Source organism: Staurois parvus, unplaced genomic scaffold (genome assembly GCF_062004578.1).
Source record: "Staurois parvus isolate SC_StPar_1 unplaced genomic scaffold, SC_StPar_1.0 ptg001795l, whole genome shotgun sequence".
Lineage (NCBI taxonomy): Eukaryota > Metazoa > Chordata > Amphibia > Anura > Ranidae > Staurois > Staurois parvus.
In genome coordinates this window covers 236,060-254,459 of record NW_028319591.1, presented here as the reverse complement: position 1 = coordinate 254,459, position 18,400 = coordinate 236,060, and the positions used below count along the sequence as shown (strand labels likewise).

The following is an 18,400-nucleotide window of genomic DNA, read 5'->3' as shown; positions in this document are numbered from 1 at the left end:
CCTAAAGCAAAAATCTCAAGAAAATTGTATAATGTATGGCCAGCCTTAGTCTACATATGATGTCCCTTTAGACAGTTTGTTTGGCCAGGCCAGCCCGAATGAACAAGCTGTGCTTGCTGGGCATGCTGTATTAACTGTATTCTCCACTACATATATAACATTGCTGGGTTCTGCCAGTGGGATGAGAACTTCCCTCCTCACTCCCAGAACAAAACAGTCAGGCCGAGTGTTGCTCAGCCATTCATGGGAGGCTTTGTATCCTATGAAAGAAAACAAAGCTTCCTGCGATTGGCTGGGGCGGGCGAATGACATTAGGATCTCCAGTATACACAACTATTTAAAAAGGACAAGTGGCTTTAACCCCCCCGCCTACAGGGCACTTATACCCCCTTCCTGCCCAGGCCAATTTCCAGCTTTCAGCGCTGTTGCACTTTGAATGACAATTGCGCGGTCATGCAACATTGTACACATATGACATTTTTATCATTTTTTTGTGACAGATAGAGCTTTATTTTGGTGGTATTGAATCACCTCTGGGTTTTTTATTTTTTCTTAAACCAAAAACCACTGAAAATTTTGAAGAAAAAAAAAAAGTTTAGAGTTTGTTATAAAATTTTGTAAAATAAGCAATTTTTCTCCTTCACTGATGTGCGCTAATGAGGTTGCAGTGATGGGCACTGATGAGGAGGCACTGATGGGCATTGACAGGCATCACTGATGGGCACTGAAAGGCAGCACTCATACGGCACTGATAGGCGGCACTGACTGGCAGATAGGCAGCACTGACTGGCAAATAGGTGGCACTGGCATTGATGGATGACACTGGCAGCTCAGATGGGCACTGATATGTGGCATTGATGTGGCACTGATTGGCACTAGCAGGTGGCATGGATGAGCACTGAGAGTTGGCACTGATGGACACCGACAGGTGGCACTGCTGGGGCTACACAGATCATCAGTGCACACTGATCATCAGTGCCCTGATGATCAGTGTACATGTCCCCTCCGAGGAATGCCAATTACTGGCTCTCCTCTCCTCTGTCAGCGTGACAGCTCGTGGGGAGAGAAATGCCGATAACCGGCATTTCCCTGTTTACATGCGATCAGCTGTGATTGGACACAGCTGATCACATTACCGAGCCGACATCTTTGGCTCTTTCCGTGGAACGGTGAACCACTGTGTCCGAGGGACACAGCGCACCACCGATCACCACGCGCTCCAGGAGCCCCGCATGTGGGGTTAGAATGGGAGGACGTCATATAACGTCCTCCAAGAACGAGAGAACCGCCTTGCATCTGTCATATTACTATACGGTGGGCAGGAGGCGGTTAATAAGCTGTTGCAAGACCTCTGCTTCAAACAACCTGAATACTAGTGTTCCAAAAAAAAAAAAACAAACACCTTTTTGGGGAGGACAAGTTATAAAATTTTAACTAATTAATTATATGCAGCTTAGATGGATATCAAGTGCAAGATAGAAGGTGGGAGGTTAATGGTCAAATGCATCTATCGATGAATTTTGCATGATCTCGGAAGCATCTCAAAAGTGATCTCAAATGCAGAGCAGACCTGAATACACACGACCTTGATCGATCAACACAAAACCTAATGCAGGCCATACATGGTTCGAATTTCGAACAATTTTTCCTTCGAAAATTGAAAATGTCGTTCGCTCGGTAATCCAATGGTGCCATCAAATGATTTCAAAAATCGTCCGACCGAGTCATAACGTTCACCCCATATAACAGGCGAAACCTCTGTTCCTTCCAGGTCACGGCTCATGCGCATATTCTTTTCAGAAAAACGATCGTACAAATTTGACAGTCATTGAGTCGAAAATCGGTCTTTTTTCACTAATTTTCCAACATGCCTGATCACCAAAAAGGGGAGGAACCATAAAAATCGACCGATGCCATCGACCCACAAACAGAGCGAAAATCGGATGATTATTCTCAGGTCTGATTTTCGAATGAAAAAAAAAAAAAATCGGTCGAATTTTGACCCATGTATGGGCGGCATAATACTGTGGACCCCTGTGCAGGAATAATCTATTTGGTCAGGGAACCCACCCTGAGAAATGCCATGCAGCCATTAGTGCATTGCAAATAGTCAAGTGGCTGTGATCAACTTCCCAAACCGTCCTCTCCGCTCCTCAGCTCCCTTGTCTCCTCCTCCCATGCTCGTCTCTAGGACTTCTCCAGAGCCTCCCCCATCCTCTGGAACTCTACCCCAATTTATCAGACTATCGCCTACTCTGCTCACTTTTAGGCGATTTCTGAAAACCTCTTCAAAGAAGCCTATCCTATCCTCAGCTAATAATCTTCTACTCTTCCAACCAGTCCATCCCCCACAGTTACTACCTTTTGTACTACTAGCCCCTCCCTCCTAGATTGTAAGCTCCCAGGATCAGGGCCCTCCTATCCCTCTTGTATTGAACTGTATTGTCTCCCGTTATACTGTAAAGTGCTGAGCAAACGGTTGGCGCTATATAAATCCTGAATAATAATACAACAAACAAGCTGATCCCAAAACATCAGTGTATGGAGAAATATGGGGGGGGGGGGGGTCCAAAATTACATTTTGGTTCAATTATTCAAACTTCATTCTGACAACAAGGGGAAAAAAACAAAAAAAAAAAAAAAAAAAAACACCACACTAAAATCTGCATAAAACACAAGATCTGCATATGAAAATCATCAAGACATGCTACAAACTCAGGACTTCTCAAATGGTTTCTATTTTGGGGGTTAGAAGCTTTCTCCTAGGATACATTATAGAATTATTGACGTGAGGTCAGAGGAGGAACCAGCGAAAGCTTTTTTTTGAGGATATAGATCTTCAGGAGAAGATATTGTCATTCCCAGAAGTGTTCATTTCTCAGCAGACCATAAGATTAAGTGACAGGGTCTCTTTAACCCCTCGAGTACTGGGCACCAAGTCCTGCCCAGGCCAATTTTCAGTGCAGTTGTTTTTTGAATGACAGTCATGCAACACTTCCCAAATTAATTTTTTTTTATAAGACAGACAGGGCTGTCTTTTGGTGTTTGTTTTTTTTTTTTGCTAAACAAAAAAAAAAAAATCAAAAATGAGAAATAAAAAAAAAGTTTCTCACTTAGTTAGAAAATTTTGCAAACAGGTAATTTTTCTCCTTCACTGATGTGCGCTGATGAGGTTGCACTGATGGGCACTGTATAGATAATCAGTACCCTGATCAGTGTAAAGGTCCCCTTTCACAGATGCAGATTACCGGCTCTTCTCCACTCACGCTGTGATAGGTAACAATTGATCACGTCGTAAAAGGGCCACTATGATTGGCCCATTACCGTGATCTGTGATCAGCTGTGTCCGATTGACACAGCGATCACAAAGCGCGTGGGAGGCGGAGGCCCTCCCAGAACTGGACAAACACACTGCAGCCATCATTTTGCTATAGTGTGGTCAGCAAGTGGTTGACATGAAATGTGAACAAAGTAGATCCCTTTATAATCACACAGTATTAAGGCGCTCCAGGCGAGTTATCAAAATGCTTCCTGCTGCCAGCTGTAACCAAGGGTGCTAGCCTAGCTTGTCTATCAGTACAAGTGAAAGGAATATACCCGGAATCCGCTGCACTTCCTTCAATCCTTTATTCTAACTTCATAGAATTATAAAAACATCAGCCAGTGCCAGAACAGTAAATGGTAAACGCATTTCACGCTATGGGCAGTGCTTGCTTGAGGTTGTGAGCAAGTGACGTCTGTAGCAATTGTGCACACAGAGATGGATGCGAACCTCCATTTTGGCAAAGGCCTCCATCTTCTATCATTTTCTACTCCCAAATCAGCTCCTCCACATCCCCCCTCCCTCTCTGTTGAATGACACGTGGTCCCTGGATGCTGAGTGCAATAAGGCATCAAGGCCCAGCGGGAGAGCTCATGGCTATAAACCCCCATTAGCCTTGCCCCCATATGTCTGTGAGACTCTGTTTGGAGAAAGATCGTAAAACCATAAACCAGTCCCTTGCTGAGCTTCAAAGACATTCCAGATTAGCCATAAAGCAGACACATTCAAAAGCCACTTTCCCCTATGATTACATATCTTGAATATGAAAGACTTACCTAAAAACCAGGCATAGATTCAGACCGGTCACTTTAATACAAGTAGTCTATATTACACCCCCTAGCTGACACAAACGGGAGAGCAGAATATTATATCTCCTTAACCATCCCAGCAGGTATGTCAGATTTCATATCTAGACGTTCAGCAGATGATTCTGCGTATTAATCTACCCGTGGATAGAATGTTACATGTACCTAGGAAAAGTTATTGACCATAGTATAATTTGGGAGGGATTTGGTCATAGCCTGAGCTCCCTGCCTACAACACCCCTCCCCAAATGAGGTGATTGGTTCCCTGCTTTAAGGAGACATCCTGCTGAGTTCCTAGAAAAAGGCTGTTATGCTTGAAGCTAATTTGAAGATTCTCCCTTTTAACATCAGAACCAACTTTGGAAGATAAGGGACCCTTTTTGCTCTGACACTTGAAAGCTGCTTAAACCAAGGCTGACGGCAAGTACTTTATCCCTCTAAACTTCTGTTATCTCTTTGCTGTGTTATCTCTCTCTCTATATCTATCTATAGGCTACATCTTTTTCTGTAAATATTTTTGTTGCACCCTTTTGACCTTTTAGTAATAAATCTTACTTTCTGAAAGTGTTGAACTGTTTCTAAAGCTCTTTAATGCAAACTAAGAATCCCTGCCTCTGAAGAGCGCTACTGTGTGTTTTAAGCTTCTGTATATCTCTGCCTGCAGTGACAGTGGTATATAGACGCTTAGGCAAACATCATATTGTTATTGCTGATATTGCCAAGTTTCCTCTTTCTCTGTACAAAAAGGAGGTGGTGGCAGTGTGAAGGGTTAATTGCGGAATTAACCTGACCCAGTAACAATCGCTTCCAGGCTGCAAGCACACAGATTGCGGTCCATTAGCTGGAAAATCTTTGTGCAGGGTGCAGCTGGGCATTGCATTGTTACGCACGTGACAGCGCGGTTTTAGGATTGGCTAGTCCTTCGGTCACAAGTTTGGTGAGAAGGGCTGGGGTCGACGCCCCAATCGTCACAATGTCCATCGCATGAAACGCGTTTACCATTTGCTGTTCTGGCACGGTCTGATGTTTTTATGATTCTATGAAATTTGAATAAAGGATTCAAGGAAGTGCAGTAAATTCCAGATATATTCCTTTCACTCTCATCCCCCTTGTACTTGTCTCAGTTAAGTGACATTTCTGTCTGCTTCTTCATTCCTCTTATCAGCATGAGTCACTTCTGATAAATTTTCTTGACACCAAAATATATAAAGGTGACAGAGGACAACAGAGCAGATCGACAGCCTCAGCTGTGTAATTTCAAATATCCATCCCCTTTTCTCTGAAATCTCACACAAGCTTTATAAATTCAGCACTTTGAACGACTGTAGAGAAGGAAGGGCTACAGATAAACAGGAGGATTGGTTTAATCTCTGTATCCCCTGAGGCCAGTCACTTCACTTGGTATATGTAAGAGCTGATTCACAAATGTGCGGTGCGGATTTGTGGTTCAGGTTTAGGGCCGGTTCAGGACAGGCTTTTGTGACAACTGTGGATTGTACTGTTCATAGGCTTACGTCAGGTTTGGATGAGGTTTTGCAAGGCTCAGGACAGCATTCTGTGCAAGGAGAGGAGGTGCTGACGTAGAGGGGGGGGGGAAGAGAAGCAAACAGTGCTTAAACCTGATCCTGAAGTGAAATCCTGTTCACAACTCACGACATATGCAGTTTAGAAACAGTTCCCATAGAAGTCAATAGCCTGTAGTTCGCACCTGAACTGGACCGCACTGCTCAGAAGTCCGACATGACTCTTTCAAACCACATTGAATCCGCACCGCTCCTGCACTGGTCATATGTGAACAGGCACCATAGGAAGCAATGTTATTTCACATGTCATGTGCATTGGATGCGGTTCAAAGCGCATCCAAACCGGACATGTGACCCAGCCCTGAGGCTGGGTTCACGCTGATGCGGTGTGGAAATTACACCGGTTTCTGTGCAAATTCCGCACCCAGTTCATGTGAACCGCTGCGGGTGTGTATGTTAACACCCTGTAAATCGGTTCAAAGAATGCGGTGCAATGTGCAGAATCGGATCGCATGGGTGCGAATACGAGTCTAGTGCGGACAAACAAAAACCCGACAACGTCAATTGGATGACAAAATGCGTCGGATGGAACTTCGGCGCATGACGTCATCACTTTTTTTGGAGGGACGGCGGCCATTTTCCTGGTTGGAAACTTGATTCAAATGCTGGTAACCATCCAATACAATGTACGAGTAACTTTTAATAAAACAGGGTGACTTTATTATCTAACTACTACACTATGAGTGGTCTTCTTTTATTACTTATCTAAATACTGGATGGGAGTCTTCTTTTAGGACCTGTTTAGATCTGTGAGAGGAGGGAGGATTGAAATCTATTCTGATGAGGATTGCTGGTTCCATGATCTGCACATATTCATCTCCCATCTGAGTTGCCTATATTGACCGGCGTGTTTCGGTCAGAATTTCTGGTAAGGGGCTGAACCATTCGTGTGTCCTGGTGATGGTGGATCGAGGGAACTGCATTTGGGACTTTTTAAAACTGGAATTTTTTGATTAATTGGACTTTATATATTTTTTATGTTTTTGATTAGCGCTGCATTTTTTAATTTATTTTCTATTAAAATATAAATATTTTAAAATGATAAAATTGTATATCACCTGATACACAAGCTGCTTTTCTCCGATTTTCTCATGTTTTGTAGTCACATGATTAGTGTATTTACCCAAGCGCAGGTTAATTGTTTTTTTATCTGGTTAGGATAAGATTCTGACCTGAACTTGATGTGAACTGCTGAACGATTGTATCAATGAGCTGTGAAACCTGAGCTTCAATCTGAACTGCACATATGTGAATCAGCTCTTATGCAGGCCCTAGACTGGTAGTTTATCGGCCGAATTTTCGCCCGCACAAAAAAAAAAAAAAAAAAAAAAAAAAAAAAAAAAAAAAAATCGGCCGATATATACGCCGTTAGTGGGGCCAGCCCGTCGGCCGTTTTTCACAGATCTCCTCATTTATTTTTATCGGTCAACGAAAAACAGCAGTTTTTCAGGGGCCAGGGGTGGACTGACCATTTGGAAACTCTGGCACTGCCCGAGGGCCCGGAGTCAGCAGGGGGCCCCATGAGATGCCCCTGGTACCTTTTTCCATAGGCTTTTTTGAGTTTGGGCAAGGACACAGGGGCCCCATGATCCCCTATTGCCTGGGGGCCCCTTGAATTGTCAGTCCGCCCCTGTCGTGGACATTGGTGGCAGCACAGACAACGGGGCCGACCGATTTTTCATTTATCGGCCAAAAATTTGGCTGATAAACAGCCCGTCTATGGCCTGCCTTACGCTCAAGTTTAATCTATTTTTATTTTGCCTTCTCCGGTTCCTTCCTCACCAAATATTCGAATTACATTTTTCAATAAAACCTTTCCATTTTTCTTTCAAACTGTATTTGACACAGTGATATCACTGGGCCTCTGTGCTTCTCTGTGCAATGCAGGCAAATTCTAAGTGATGGGGGCGGCAGGGTGTTTCCTAAAAACATCACAGAACATTTGAGATTCAGGCACTTTCACCTGAAACACTGCAAACATCTAGATTTCTTTTTTCCCCCCATAATAGCCACTGATTTTACGAGATACTGGACATTCATTCACCATTCCTGTGCTTTCAACACGATTTATCCTCTTCAAACATTTTCCAACCAGCTTAAAGCTGCACTCCAGGAATTCAGCTACTCTAAAACCTGATGGCTTACCATGGGTCCAATTTGATGCATGTCCCGTTGACTTCTCGTTCACAACTGACAGTTTTCCTGAACTCAGGGAGTACAGCTATCACTATACTCTTGGCGCTCTAGGAGGAGACCCGTTGTACTCTCGCACAGCATCTCTGCCTACCCCTCCCCTCTGTTGGTCATTCACAGAAGGCTTTGAATTTTGTAAATGGGTTCACATATTACAAAGCACACTATGATTGGTCGACTGAACTGAGACCAGAATGCTGCGCTGGTGCAGCATAAAATGTAAACGGTAAACTAAAGAGTAATCCAGCAGATTTCACAAAGTGGTTGAATTTCTGGACTTCAGCTTGTGTATGCAAACCCACTAGAAGTACTTTTTGCATATGAGCATTAAATAAAATCCTAACAAAAACTGTCCATAAATCATAAATTCACTAAGCTCAAATAATTTTTTTGAACCCCAATTTGTGGTCAGGTGATGTAGCTCATGCACCTCATTGTCCGATAGTGGGGGAGAGAATGGTTTCAGCATTTCACAAGGCTCAGAGCTTGAGTGTTACATGGAAAAACACATCCTCAGCATCCCTTTAGATGTGCATGCTTTTCACTGCTGGCCACTGGGTGCTGTAGGCTTTAGCTGTGCAATCTGCTGACCAGTTTCTGGATTACACTATCATGGGGCTTGACATTTCCACTCACCTGCTCGCCAATGGCAAGTGGAAATTATGGTGGGGGCGAGTGTGCCCCCCAGGGCCATCTTGCTGAGCAGGCTCGGAGCTCAGGCAGGATCTGTCATTGGCACTGGGAGCCGTCAGACTGCTCAATGGCTGTGCGCAGTGAAATCAAAGCAAGGAGTGTGTGCTGTGCCCGGATCTGTGAGTGAACAACGAAGTACTGCAACTTTTTATAAGGGGGGGGGGGGGGGGGGGGAGTGTACGTGTACATGTGTGTGTTTGTGTGTATGCATGTAAAATTGTACATGAGTCTGTACATGTGTGTATCTGTACATGTGTGTGTGCGCATGCACGTGTGTGTGTACGTACGCACGTGTGTGTATACATGTGCCTGTGTGTATGTGCACGTGTATTTCTGTGTATGTACATGTATCTGTGTGTGTGTATGCATGTCAGTACGTGCCTGTGTGTGTGTATGCATGCATGTCGGTACGTGCCTGTGTGTATACATGTGTGTGCGTGTGTGTGTGTGTGTGTGTGTGTGTGTCTCTGTGTTTGTTGGTGGCAAGTAACTCTAAGGCCTGGCTAGTAGCTCAGGACTTGAAATTTTAAGCCCTGCTCTATCAGACCTGTTAATGTCTGCAATTTCCAGTTGCAGTTTAGGAAGTCCAGCAGTAAGAAGCATATCTAAAGGGATGCTGTGGATGTGTTCTTTCATATAATACTTGGTCTCAGAGCAGAGCACGGCTTCCTCCCAGGGGAGGACTGGAGCATGTGCAGTGAGAGTAGAAACGCTGAAGATGGAGGACGGCTGGAATAGAGTTGCAACTCTGAATAAGTAAAAGGAACATACAGGAAAAACTGGGTATTTACAATCCAAGAATACAGTAATGAAAGAAATGTTGAGTACACAGTAAGAGAAATTACACAATGGAAAAAAGGTTTTGGGATTGCTGAGATTTTAATACTAGCAAATGTTGCCAGTGAATTTGTAAATTCATAAAACCCCATTAGTGTATTATTTTTTTTTTTTTATCTCCTACTAATAACTCAAATGCCAGCTTTAGCTGGGTTCACTATATAATGGAAATTCGACTTCTGAAAAATAAAAAAACAGCCAGAAAAAAAAAAAAAAAAAAAGCCATAAGCACCGGACAACGCACAGAACAGCTAAATACTTAAATACCATTTATCCAGCTATAAAAGCAGCAGTAGGACATCATAAATTAAACAGGCCATTGGAAGAGCAGTCCATGAACCCAATGTGGGGTGACGTGAACAGGGAGCGGGCAACATGCTTACCGCTGCACACAGAGGTGCTGACGTTGTACAGAAGAGGATAAAGCTGCAGGCACCGGATCATCTGTAAGCTGCCCTCACACTCCATACACGGCTTGTGAAGATCGAGAGCTGTGCGGAAGACTTGAAGTGCGCCTGTCAGGTTCTTAAGTGAGAGGTAGGCATTTCCCAGGCTCAGCAATGTTAACGGCTGTGCAAAAATTGGAAACAAAAGTAAAAAAACACAAGAAAAAACAAAAAAAAAAACACCAAGCCATTCAAAGTGAAACTATGGCCAGGCTATGGACATTTAGACTGGATTCACATTGATGCCTTGTGGCAACATGCATTTCTGCACTTTGGTGCCATTCATCCTGGATGAACTGAAGGCACCTTGCCAATAGATGTGTGTTGCAGCACAGCATAACCTACAATGCAGTGTGCTGCTAAAAATGCTACATGCACATTTTTTGGTCTGTTAGGTTGCCAGTTCAAATGAATCGGCTGTCTTAACCTCCCTAGCGGTATTACCGAGTGTAGCTCGGGGTTAAATGTCTGTACCAAAAGCGGTAACCCCAAGCTACACTCGGGCTTACTATGTGGTGCTGCATAGGAAGTCCCTGCAGCACTTACCTTGTCCTTCGCTCCCGGGATGCGTCCCCTGCAGAGTCCCCGGCCATCTCCTCCGGCCGATGCCGGCTTCTGTGTTCCGGTCCCTGTGACGTTGGGACGTACGGGCGCCGCCGCCGGGAAATTTGAAAATGTTAAAAAATGTCATTTTTTTCCAAACAAATTTTACATAGCAAAACATTGCTGTTTCAACCCATTTCACATACATTTTGTCCCGAGTGCTTTGTCCGGTGCCCTGCCTGCATTTTTACTGTTCTTTCTGCCTGGAAACTGAGAAACGTCCATGGCGTCCAAAAAGTGTCCCTTTACGTCAAAAGCGGTTTTAGATCGGCTAGAGAACAGCGATAGTAAATCAGAACCACTTGCAGAATTGAGTGATAATGATTCGTGGGGGAAATTTCTCATCAGATACTGAAAACGATTCTGCGACTTTGCTCAGCGATGTGCGAACTTGGCGCTATATTTCACATTTCAGTGTTTTTGGTTTGATTATATTATCATACCCGGGATGTTTACTAGACTCTTGTTCAGACAGATTTCAGTGAGTTATTCCTAAAAATTACAGCCTACAATAAAAAAACTACATATTTCCATGCAAAATAATGGTACCGCTTTCAGCACCAAAAATCTGAAATAATCATACCGCCAGGGAGGTTAAACACAAAAGGGTTGATGCAGCCTCCCTAGTGGTCTGATTATGTCAGTATTTCTGTGCTCAAAGCAGTACATTTTTTGCATGGAAATTTTTTTTTTTTTTTTTTTTATTGTAGGCCTGTAATTTTTAGGAATAACTCACTGAAATCTGTCCGAACAAGAGTCTAGTAAACATCCCGGGTATGTTAACATTTGAAACCGGAAATCATAAAATTATAATTTAATAAATAATAAATTTAATTCAATAATAGAATCAAACCAAAAAACACTGAAATTTGAAATACAGCGCCAAGTTCGCACATTGCTGAGCAAAGTCGCAAAATCGCTTTCAGTGTCTGAAAGCGACTATTGACTATTAGCTAGCTTGACTCCCTCTGTGTGAGTGTAGTACCCCCCCCCCCCCCTCCCTTTTGCTGTATCTTATCTGTAGCCTTTTTTTTTTTTTCCATCCCTTCTAACATTCTGCTTAAACTTTGTGATTTGTAATAGTACTGCTTGGACTTTGAAGAAGGGGACATACCCCGAAAGCTTGTCCTCAAAATTGTATGTTAGTGCAAATAAAAAAAGTATCACGGACAGTACTCAATTGTGTCTGATGAGGAATTTCCCCCACGAATCATTATCACTCAATTCTGCAAGTGGTTCTGATTTACTATCGCTGTTCTCTAGCCGGTCTAAAACCGCTTTTGACCTAAAGGGACGCTTTTTGGACGCCATGGACGTTTCTCAGTTTCCAGGCAGAAAGAACAGTAAAAATGCAGGCAGGGCGCCGGACAAAGCACTCGGGACAAAATGTATGTGAAATGGTTTGATACAGGAATGTTATATTATGTGATTTTAGTGAATGTCACTTTTACAACTTTCAAATTTCCCGCCAGTTCCGTCCCCCGTACGTCCCGACGTCGCAGGGAACATAACCCGGAAGACAGATGCCGGCATCGGCCGGAGGACATTGCCGGGGACACTGCAGGAGAGACATCGCGGGAGCGCAGGACAAGGTAAGTGCAGAAGAGATCCCGGAGCAACGCTGCAGTGTATTCCCGAGTGTAGCTCGGGGTTACCGCTTGTGGGGCTGAAACTTTACACTCAGGAATAATCCCCAGGGAGGTTAATAAAGGAAAATAGACTGTGCGCTACAAGTTCAGTTGCTCCGGAGCGTAGTAAATCAGGAGAAGCTCTGCTGACTTCCATCCACCAATCATGTGCAAAAATGCTGTTTTTCCGTGCATGCAATTGGGTATTCTTTGTAAACGAAACTTCGCATCATTTACTAAGCTCTGGAGCAACTGCACTTTGCAAAGCGCATAGTCTATTTGCCTTCAGTAAAATCGACCCCAATGTGTGGCAAGTGCACAGCAAAGATGTAAGTGGGCCCTAAAATAGAAGCATTTTCTTACACAGCAATATAAACAGTCACCTACTGGGGAGCTCAGCCTTCACTTCCTGTCCTAAAGACAAAACAGATGAGAGGAAAAAGTATTCCTACATCCCGGGGTGTCCATTGGATGGTTCCCCCCCTCTATTACTGTTTTGGTAACAACTCAATATATTAGAGATGAAGAATCTCCCTAGTTGAGAGTGGTTCCTATGAGGCTAGAAGACCAGAGCAGCCCAAGTACTGTGTCCCTTTGCCCTGATGCTACATCTACGTGTTTTTTTTTTTTTATGTTTTTTTTTATAAATGTATTTTTTTAGGTTTTGCAATAAGCACAGCAGTACAAAACCAGGTACTGGACAGCTGGACTTTTTTTAACGCTTTTCTTTGTCATATTATTCTGTACTTATGAATCCCTGTCAGGGCTCATTTACAGCCATGAGAATAGCTGTTCTTTTAACTACAGCACTTTGTCAATAACCCTAAGCAAAAGCTGCAATGTACACCCAGCACATCAGTGCATTTCCCATGGAATCATGGGAAATAATTCATATTTCCTCCTTGGAAATACAGTCAGGTCCATAAATATTGGGACATTGACACAATTCTAACATTTTTGGCTCTATACACCACCACAATGGATTTGAAATGAAATGAACAAGATGTGCTTTAACTGCAGACTGTCAGCTTTAATTTGAGGGTGTTTACATCCAAATCAGGTGAACGGTGTAGGAATTACAACAGTTTGCATATGTGCCTCCCACTTGTTAAGGGAACAAAAGTAATGGGACAGAAAAATCATCATAAATTAAACTTTCACTTTTTAATACTTGGTTGCAAATCCTTTGCAGTCAATTACAGCCTGAAGTCTGGAACGCATAGACATCCCCAGTCGCTGGGTTTCATCTTTGGTGATGCTCTGCCAGGCCTCTACTGCAACTGTCTTCAGTTCCTGCTTGTTCTTGGGGCATTTTCCCTTCAGTTTTGTCTTCAGCAAGTGAAATGCATGCTCAATCGGATTCAGGTCAGGTGATTGACTTGGCCATTGCATAACATTCCACTTCTTTCCCTTAAAAACTCTTTGGTTGCTTTTGCAGTCTGCTTTGGGTCATTGTCCATCTGCACTGTGAAGCGGCGTCCAATGAGTTCTGAAGCATTTGGCTGAATATGAGTAGATAATATTGCCCGAAACACTTCAGAATTCATCCTGCTGCTTTTGTCAGCAGTCACATCATCAATAAATACAAGAGAACCAGTTCCATTGGCAGCCATACATGCCCACGCCATGACACTACCACCACCATGCTTCACTGATGAGGTGGTATGCTTAGGATCATGAGCAGTTCCTTCTCCATACTCTTCTCTTCCCATCACTCTGGTACAAGTTGATGTCGGTCTCATCTGTCCATAGGATGTTGTTCCAGAACTGTGAAGGCTTTTTTACATGTCGTTTGGCAAACTCTAATCTGGCCTTCCTGTTTTTGAGGCTCACCAATGGTTTCCATCTTGTGGTGAACCCTCTGTATTCACTCTGGTGAAGTCTTCTCTTGATTGGTGACTTTGACACACATACACCTACCTTCTGGAGAGTGTTCTTGATCTGGCCAGCTGTTGTGAAGGGTGTTTTCTTCACCAGGGAAAGAATTCTTCGGTCATCCACCACAGTTTTCTGTGGTTTTCCAGGTCTTTTGGTGTTGCTGAGCTCACCGGTGCGTTCCTTCTTTTTAAGAATGTTCCAAACAGTTGTTTTGGCCACGCCTAATGTTTTTGCTATCTCTCTGATGGGTTTGTTTTTTCAGCCTAATGATGGCTTCACTGATAGTGACAGCTCTTTGGATCTCATCTTGAGAGTTGACGGCAACAGATTCTAAATGCAAATAGCACACTTGAAATGAACTCTGGACCTTTTATCTGCTCATTGTAATTGGGATAATGAGGGAATAACACACCTGGCCATGGAACAGCTGAGAAGCCAATTGCCCCATTACTTTTGGTCCCTTAACAAGTGGGAGGCACATATGCAAACTGTTGTAATTCCTACACCGTTCACCTGATTTGGATGTAAATACCCTCAAATTAAAGCTGACAGTCTGCAGTTAAAGCACATCTTGTTTGTTTCATTTCAAATCCATTGTGGTGGTGTATAGAGCCAAAAATGTTAGAATTGTGTCGATGTCCCAATATTTATGGACCTGACTGTACATAAGACGTGATGTGAGCCGCTTGCTGACATCCGTGTCCCGGCACACGTGCACAGTAAACTATGCAGAAGCAGCCAACAATGTCATACAAAATAGAATAAAACCAATGCAGTATTTGCCAAAACATAAAAGGGCTTCTATTGTCAATGAGCAAATGAGTTAAGGGTCAAAAAGTGGGCTTGATCTTGGAATACAACTTTAAGTCCCCGTGGTCACATCGGTGCGACCTATCATGTGATTTGTGTTTCAAATTGCATGACAAGTCATACCCTATTGTCCGCAATCGAAGCGGTGACATCGGTGCGATTCCGACTCCGTCAGAGTTGCACTGATTTTGAAAGTATTTAATACATTACTGTGTGCAAGTTCAGGTGTGACTTGCATAGACATCTGTGTATAAAGTCGCACAGACGTCTTCCAAGTCGCACCTAAAGTCGAACTGACATCCAACTTTGAAATCATGCGACTTCACTTGAGTTTGCACAAATTTCAAAGTCAGATTTAGTGTGCCTGGGGTGTAAAGGGGTGTTTTATAATCCCGTAGTGATAAAAAAAAAACCACACAACAATGATGAAGGGGCAAGCAGCTCTATTGAGTTGGGGGATTAAAAAAAAAAAAAAAGTGCTCACCTCTGAGTGGTCTATAGTGATTGCTTGAAGAAGTAAATTACTGGCATCCAGATGAAGCCCGTGATGCATTAGCAGGTTGGCCAGATTCACCAGTGGGATATGCTGCTGCTGAGATGGTGCTAGGCTCAATGCTCTGCGCAGGCAAGCCATTGCCTGGGTACAGTTTCCTACAGATCGCCAGTACACAGCCGCCTCATTCAGCACGGACCATGCCAGTCCCGATGGCTAATAAAGAAAAACAATGGATTAAGGGCATATCCATTTTACATCTGAAAGTCCATAGAGAAAGTTTACAGGATAGAGAATTAAAGAAAATCTCTCTAATGGGACAAGATGGAAAGAAAAATGACATAGGTTTATTTTGCTCCCTACTTGGACAAAAAAAACAAAAAACAAAAAAAAAACCCACACACCACAAAAAAATATTCAAATAAACTTTCAATGTCCTGCCAAAGAACAGGCACCACAAAGTGCCTGCCATCATATTTGTTAGCAGAGTCTTCGTCTCTTTTTGATGCTTGTTTTGCTGTATAGTCACGGACTATCTTCAAGAATCAGAGCCTTGTTTGTGCTACGCCCCAATCACTCACCACTGACTGGACAGGAGAACTGGAAGCGGACAAGGCTCAGATCACAAGTTAGGGAGGTCACAACCATAGCGACAAAGTGGAAAAATATCAGAAGGGTGCACACTGAGGTGCACTTCAAGGCTAGCACAGGCAACGTTGTGGCTGTTAGGATGCTTACCACTTTGGGTTAAAAAGGAATTCCGGGCTCAACTCTAATTATTCGTAAAACGGTCTCCTACCCCCTCCTAACCCCGAGGGTTACTACCCTGTGTAAGAAAGATTTGTATACTTAGCTATTTTCAGCACACTCGGGTCACATAATCCAGCTCCCGTGTCAACCAATGCGGTCTCCCGGACCCCGCACTCTCTATTATATCCGCTCTCCCCGGACCCCGCACTCTCTATTATATCCGCTCTCCCCGGACCCCGCACTCTCTATTATATCCGCTCTCCCCGGACCCCGCACTCTCTATTATATCCGCTCTCCCCGGACCCCGCACTCTCTATTATATCCGCTCTCCCCGGACCCCGCACTCTCTATTATATCCGCTCTCCCCGGACCCCGCACTCTCTATTATATCCGCTCTCCCCGGACCCCGCACTCTCTATTATATCCGCTCTCCCCGGACCCCGCACTCTCTATTATATCCGCTCTCCCCGGACCCCGCACTCTCTATTATATCCGCTCTCCCCGGACCCCGCACTCTCTATTATATCCGCTCTCCCCGGACCCCGCACTCTCTATTATATCCGCTCTCCCCGGACCCCGCACTCTATTATATCCGCTCTCCCCGGACCCCGCACTCTCTATTATATCCGCTCTCCCCGGACCCCGCACTCTCTATATCCGCTCTCCCCGGACCCCGCACTCTCTATATCCGCTCTCCCCGGACCCCGCATTCACTATATCCGGTCTCCCGGACCCCGCATTCACTATATCCGGTCTCCCGGACCCCGCATTCACTATATCCGGTCTCCCCAGACCCCGCATTCACTATATCCGGTCTCCCGGACCCCGCATTCACTATATCCGCTCTCCCCAGACCCCGCATTCACTATACCCGGTCTCCCCGGACAACGCATTCACTATATCCGGTCTCCCGGACCCCGCATTCACTATATCCGCTCTCCCCGGACCCCGCATTCACTATATCCGCTCTCCCCGGACCCTGTCCGGAAGGGGGTGGGGCCCTGACAAAGGATGGGATATTGAAGCTTATGGATGATGTCGCGGCTTTTGCCTTCACTAGCCATTGTCTGAACGTGCTTTCCTCTCCCTTGCAGCGCTGCTGGCAGGCACACCACATGACCAGACCAGAGCAGGCTGAAAATGGGTAGGTATACAGATCTTTCTTACACAGGTTAAGCTGGACATACATTATACAATTTCCTTTAGATTTACTTATAACCGTGTAGTGTGAGGGCTTGCCTGATGCAAATTAAAAAAGTGCTTAGTTTTTACCTCATATAGTTTGTTTTTTGGTAAATCTAAAAGGGGAAAAAAAAAAAGTGTACAAGAAAATGGTATAAATGTATGGCTAGCCTTAGCAAGCATAATTGTTAGGATGGGATAGGGGACAGTTTTAAGAGTAGTTAGTGTTAAGCCCGGAATTCCACTTTAACCGCTTCTGCGCCGCCCTTTAGCAGAAATACTGCTACAGGGCGACACAGGTGCGCAAAATCACACGCATACATACACACATGTGATTTTGCAGTTTCGGGTAGGGGGCACCATACCTTCGCCGCCATTTGCGGCCTCGGCTGTCAATCACTGGGTCCCAGCTGGTTATTCCCCACCGGCACCCAGCAATCTCCAAGTATTACCGACGGAGGGAGACCTGTATATAAGCAATACAGATCTCTCCCGTCGGCTCCTGCACACTGATTTGTATGGCGCTGCATAGCAGAGCCACACAAAGCAGTGCGATTACAGTGAAACAAACACAGCACCCATAGTAAAACAGCACACAGTTAACCCCTCCCTGCCCAGTGTCATTAGTACAGTGTCAGTGCTTTTTATTAGAACTGATCCCTATATTGGTGTCACTGAGGATTTCAGCAACTACAAGTCAGTTACACCCCCCGTGTCAGAATGCCCGCCGCAGGTCCCGCTATAAGTCACTGATTGCCGCCATTACTAGTGAAAAAAAAAAAAAAAAAAATTCCAGCATCTATACCGCCATTTGAAAACTCGAACTTTCACGTAAACCAATGAATTTGCACGTATTGGGATTTTTTTTTTTTTTTTTTTAGCAAAAACATGGAGCAGAATGCATTTTGCCCTAAATTTATGACGAAATTTGATTTTTTAATTTTTTTTACTGGATATGTTTAACCAATTCAATACCGGGCAATTTTACACCTTCCTGCCCAGGCCAGATTTCAGGTTTCAGCGCTCTCACACTGAATGACAATTGCGCGGTCATACAACATTGTACCCAAACTAAAATTTAATCATTTTCTTCACACAACTAGAGCTTTCTTTTGGTGGTATTTAATCACCGCCGGGGTTTTTATTTTTTGCTAAATTAACAAAAAAAAAAAAAAC

At 44.1% G+C, this 18,400-nt stretch overlaps 1 protein-coding gene across 1 annotated transcript in view; it reads right to left on the bottom strand.

The window, feature by feature from the left end:
* TTC17 (tetratricopeptide repeat domain 17) overlaps nucleotides 1-18,400 on the bottom strand; it is a 122,725-nt gene that overhangs the window by 62,663 nt on the left and 41,662 nt on the right. The window contains exons 15-16 of the mRNA XM_089663876.1: nucleotides 15,284-15,508; nucleotides 9,818-10,004 (exon numbers count right to left, since the gene is read on the bottom strand). Coding sequence (XP_089520002.1) covers nucleotides 9,818-10,004; nucleotides 15,284-15,508 — 412 coding nt within the window. The remainder of the gene's footprint in view (nucleotides 1-9,817; nucleotides 10,005-15,283; nucleotides 15,509-18,400) is intronic.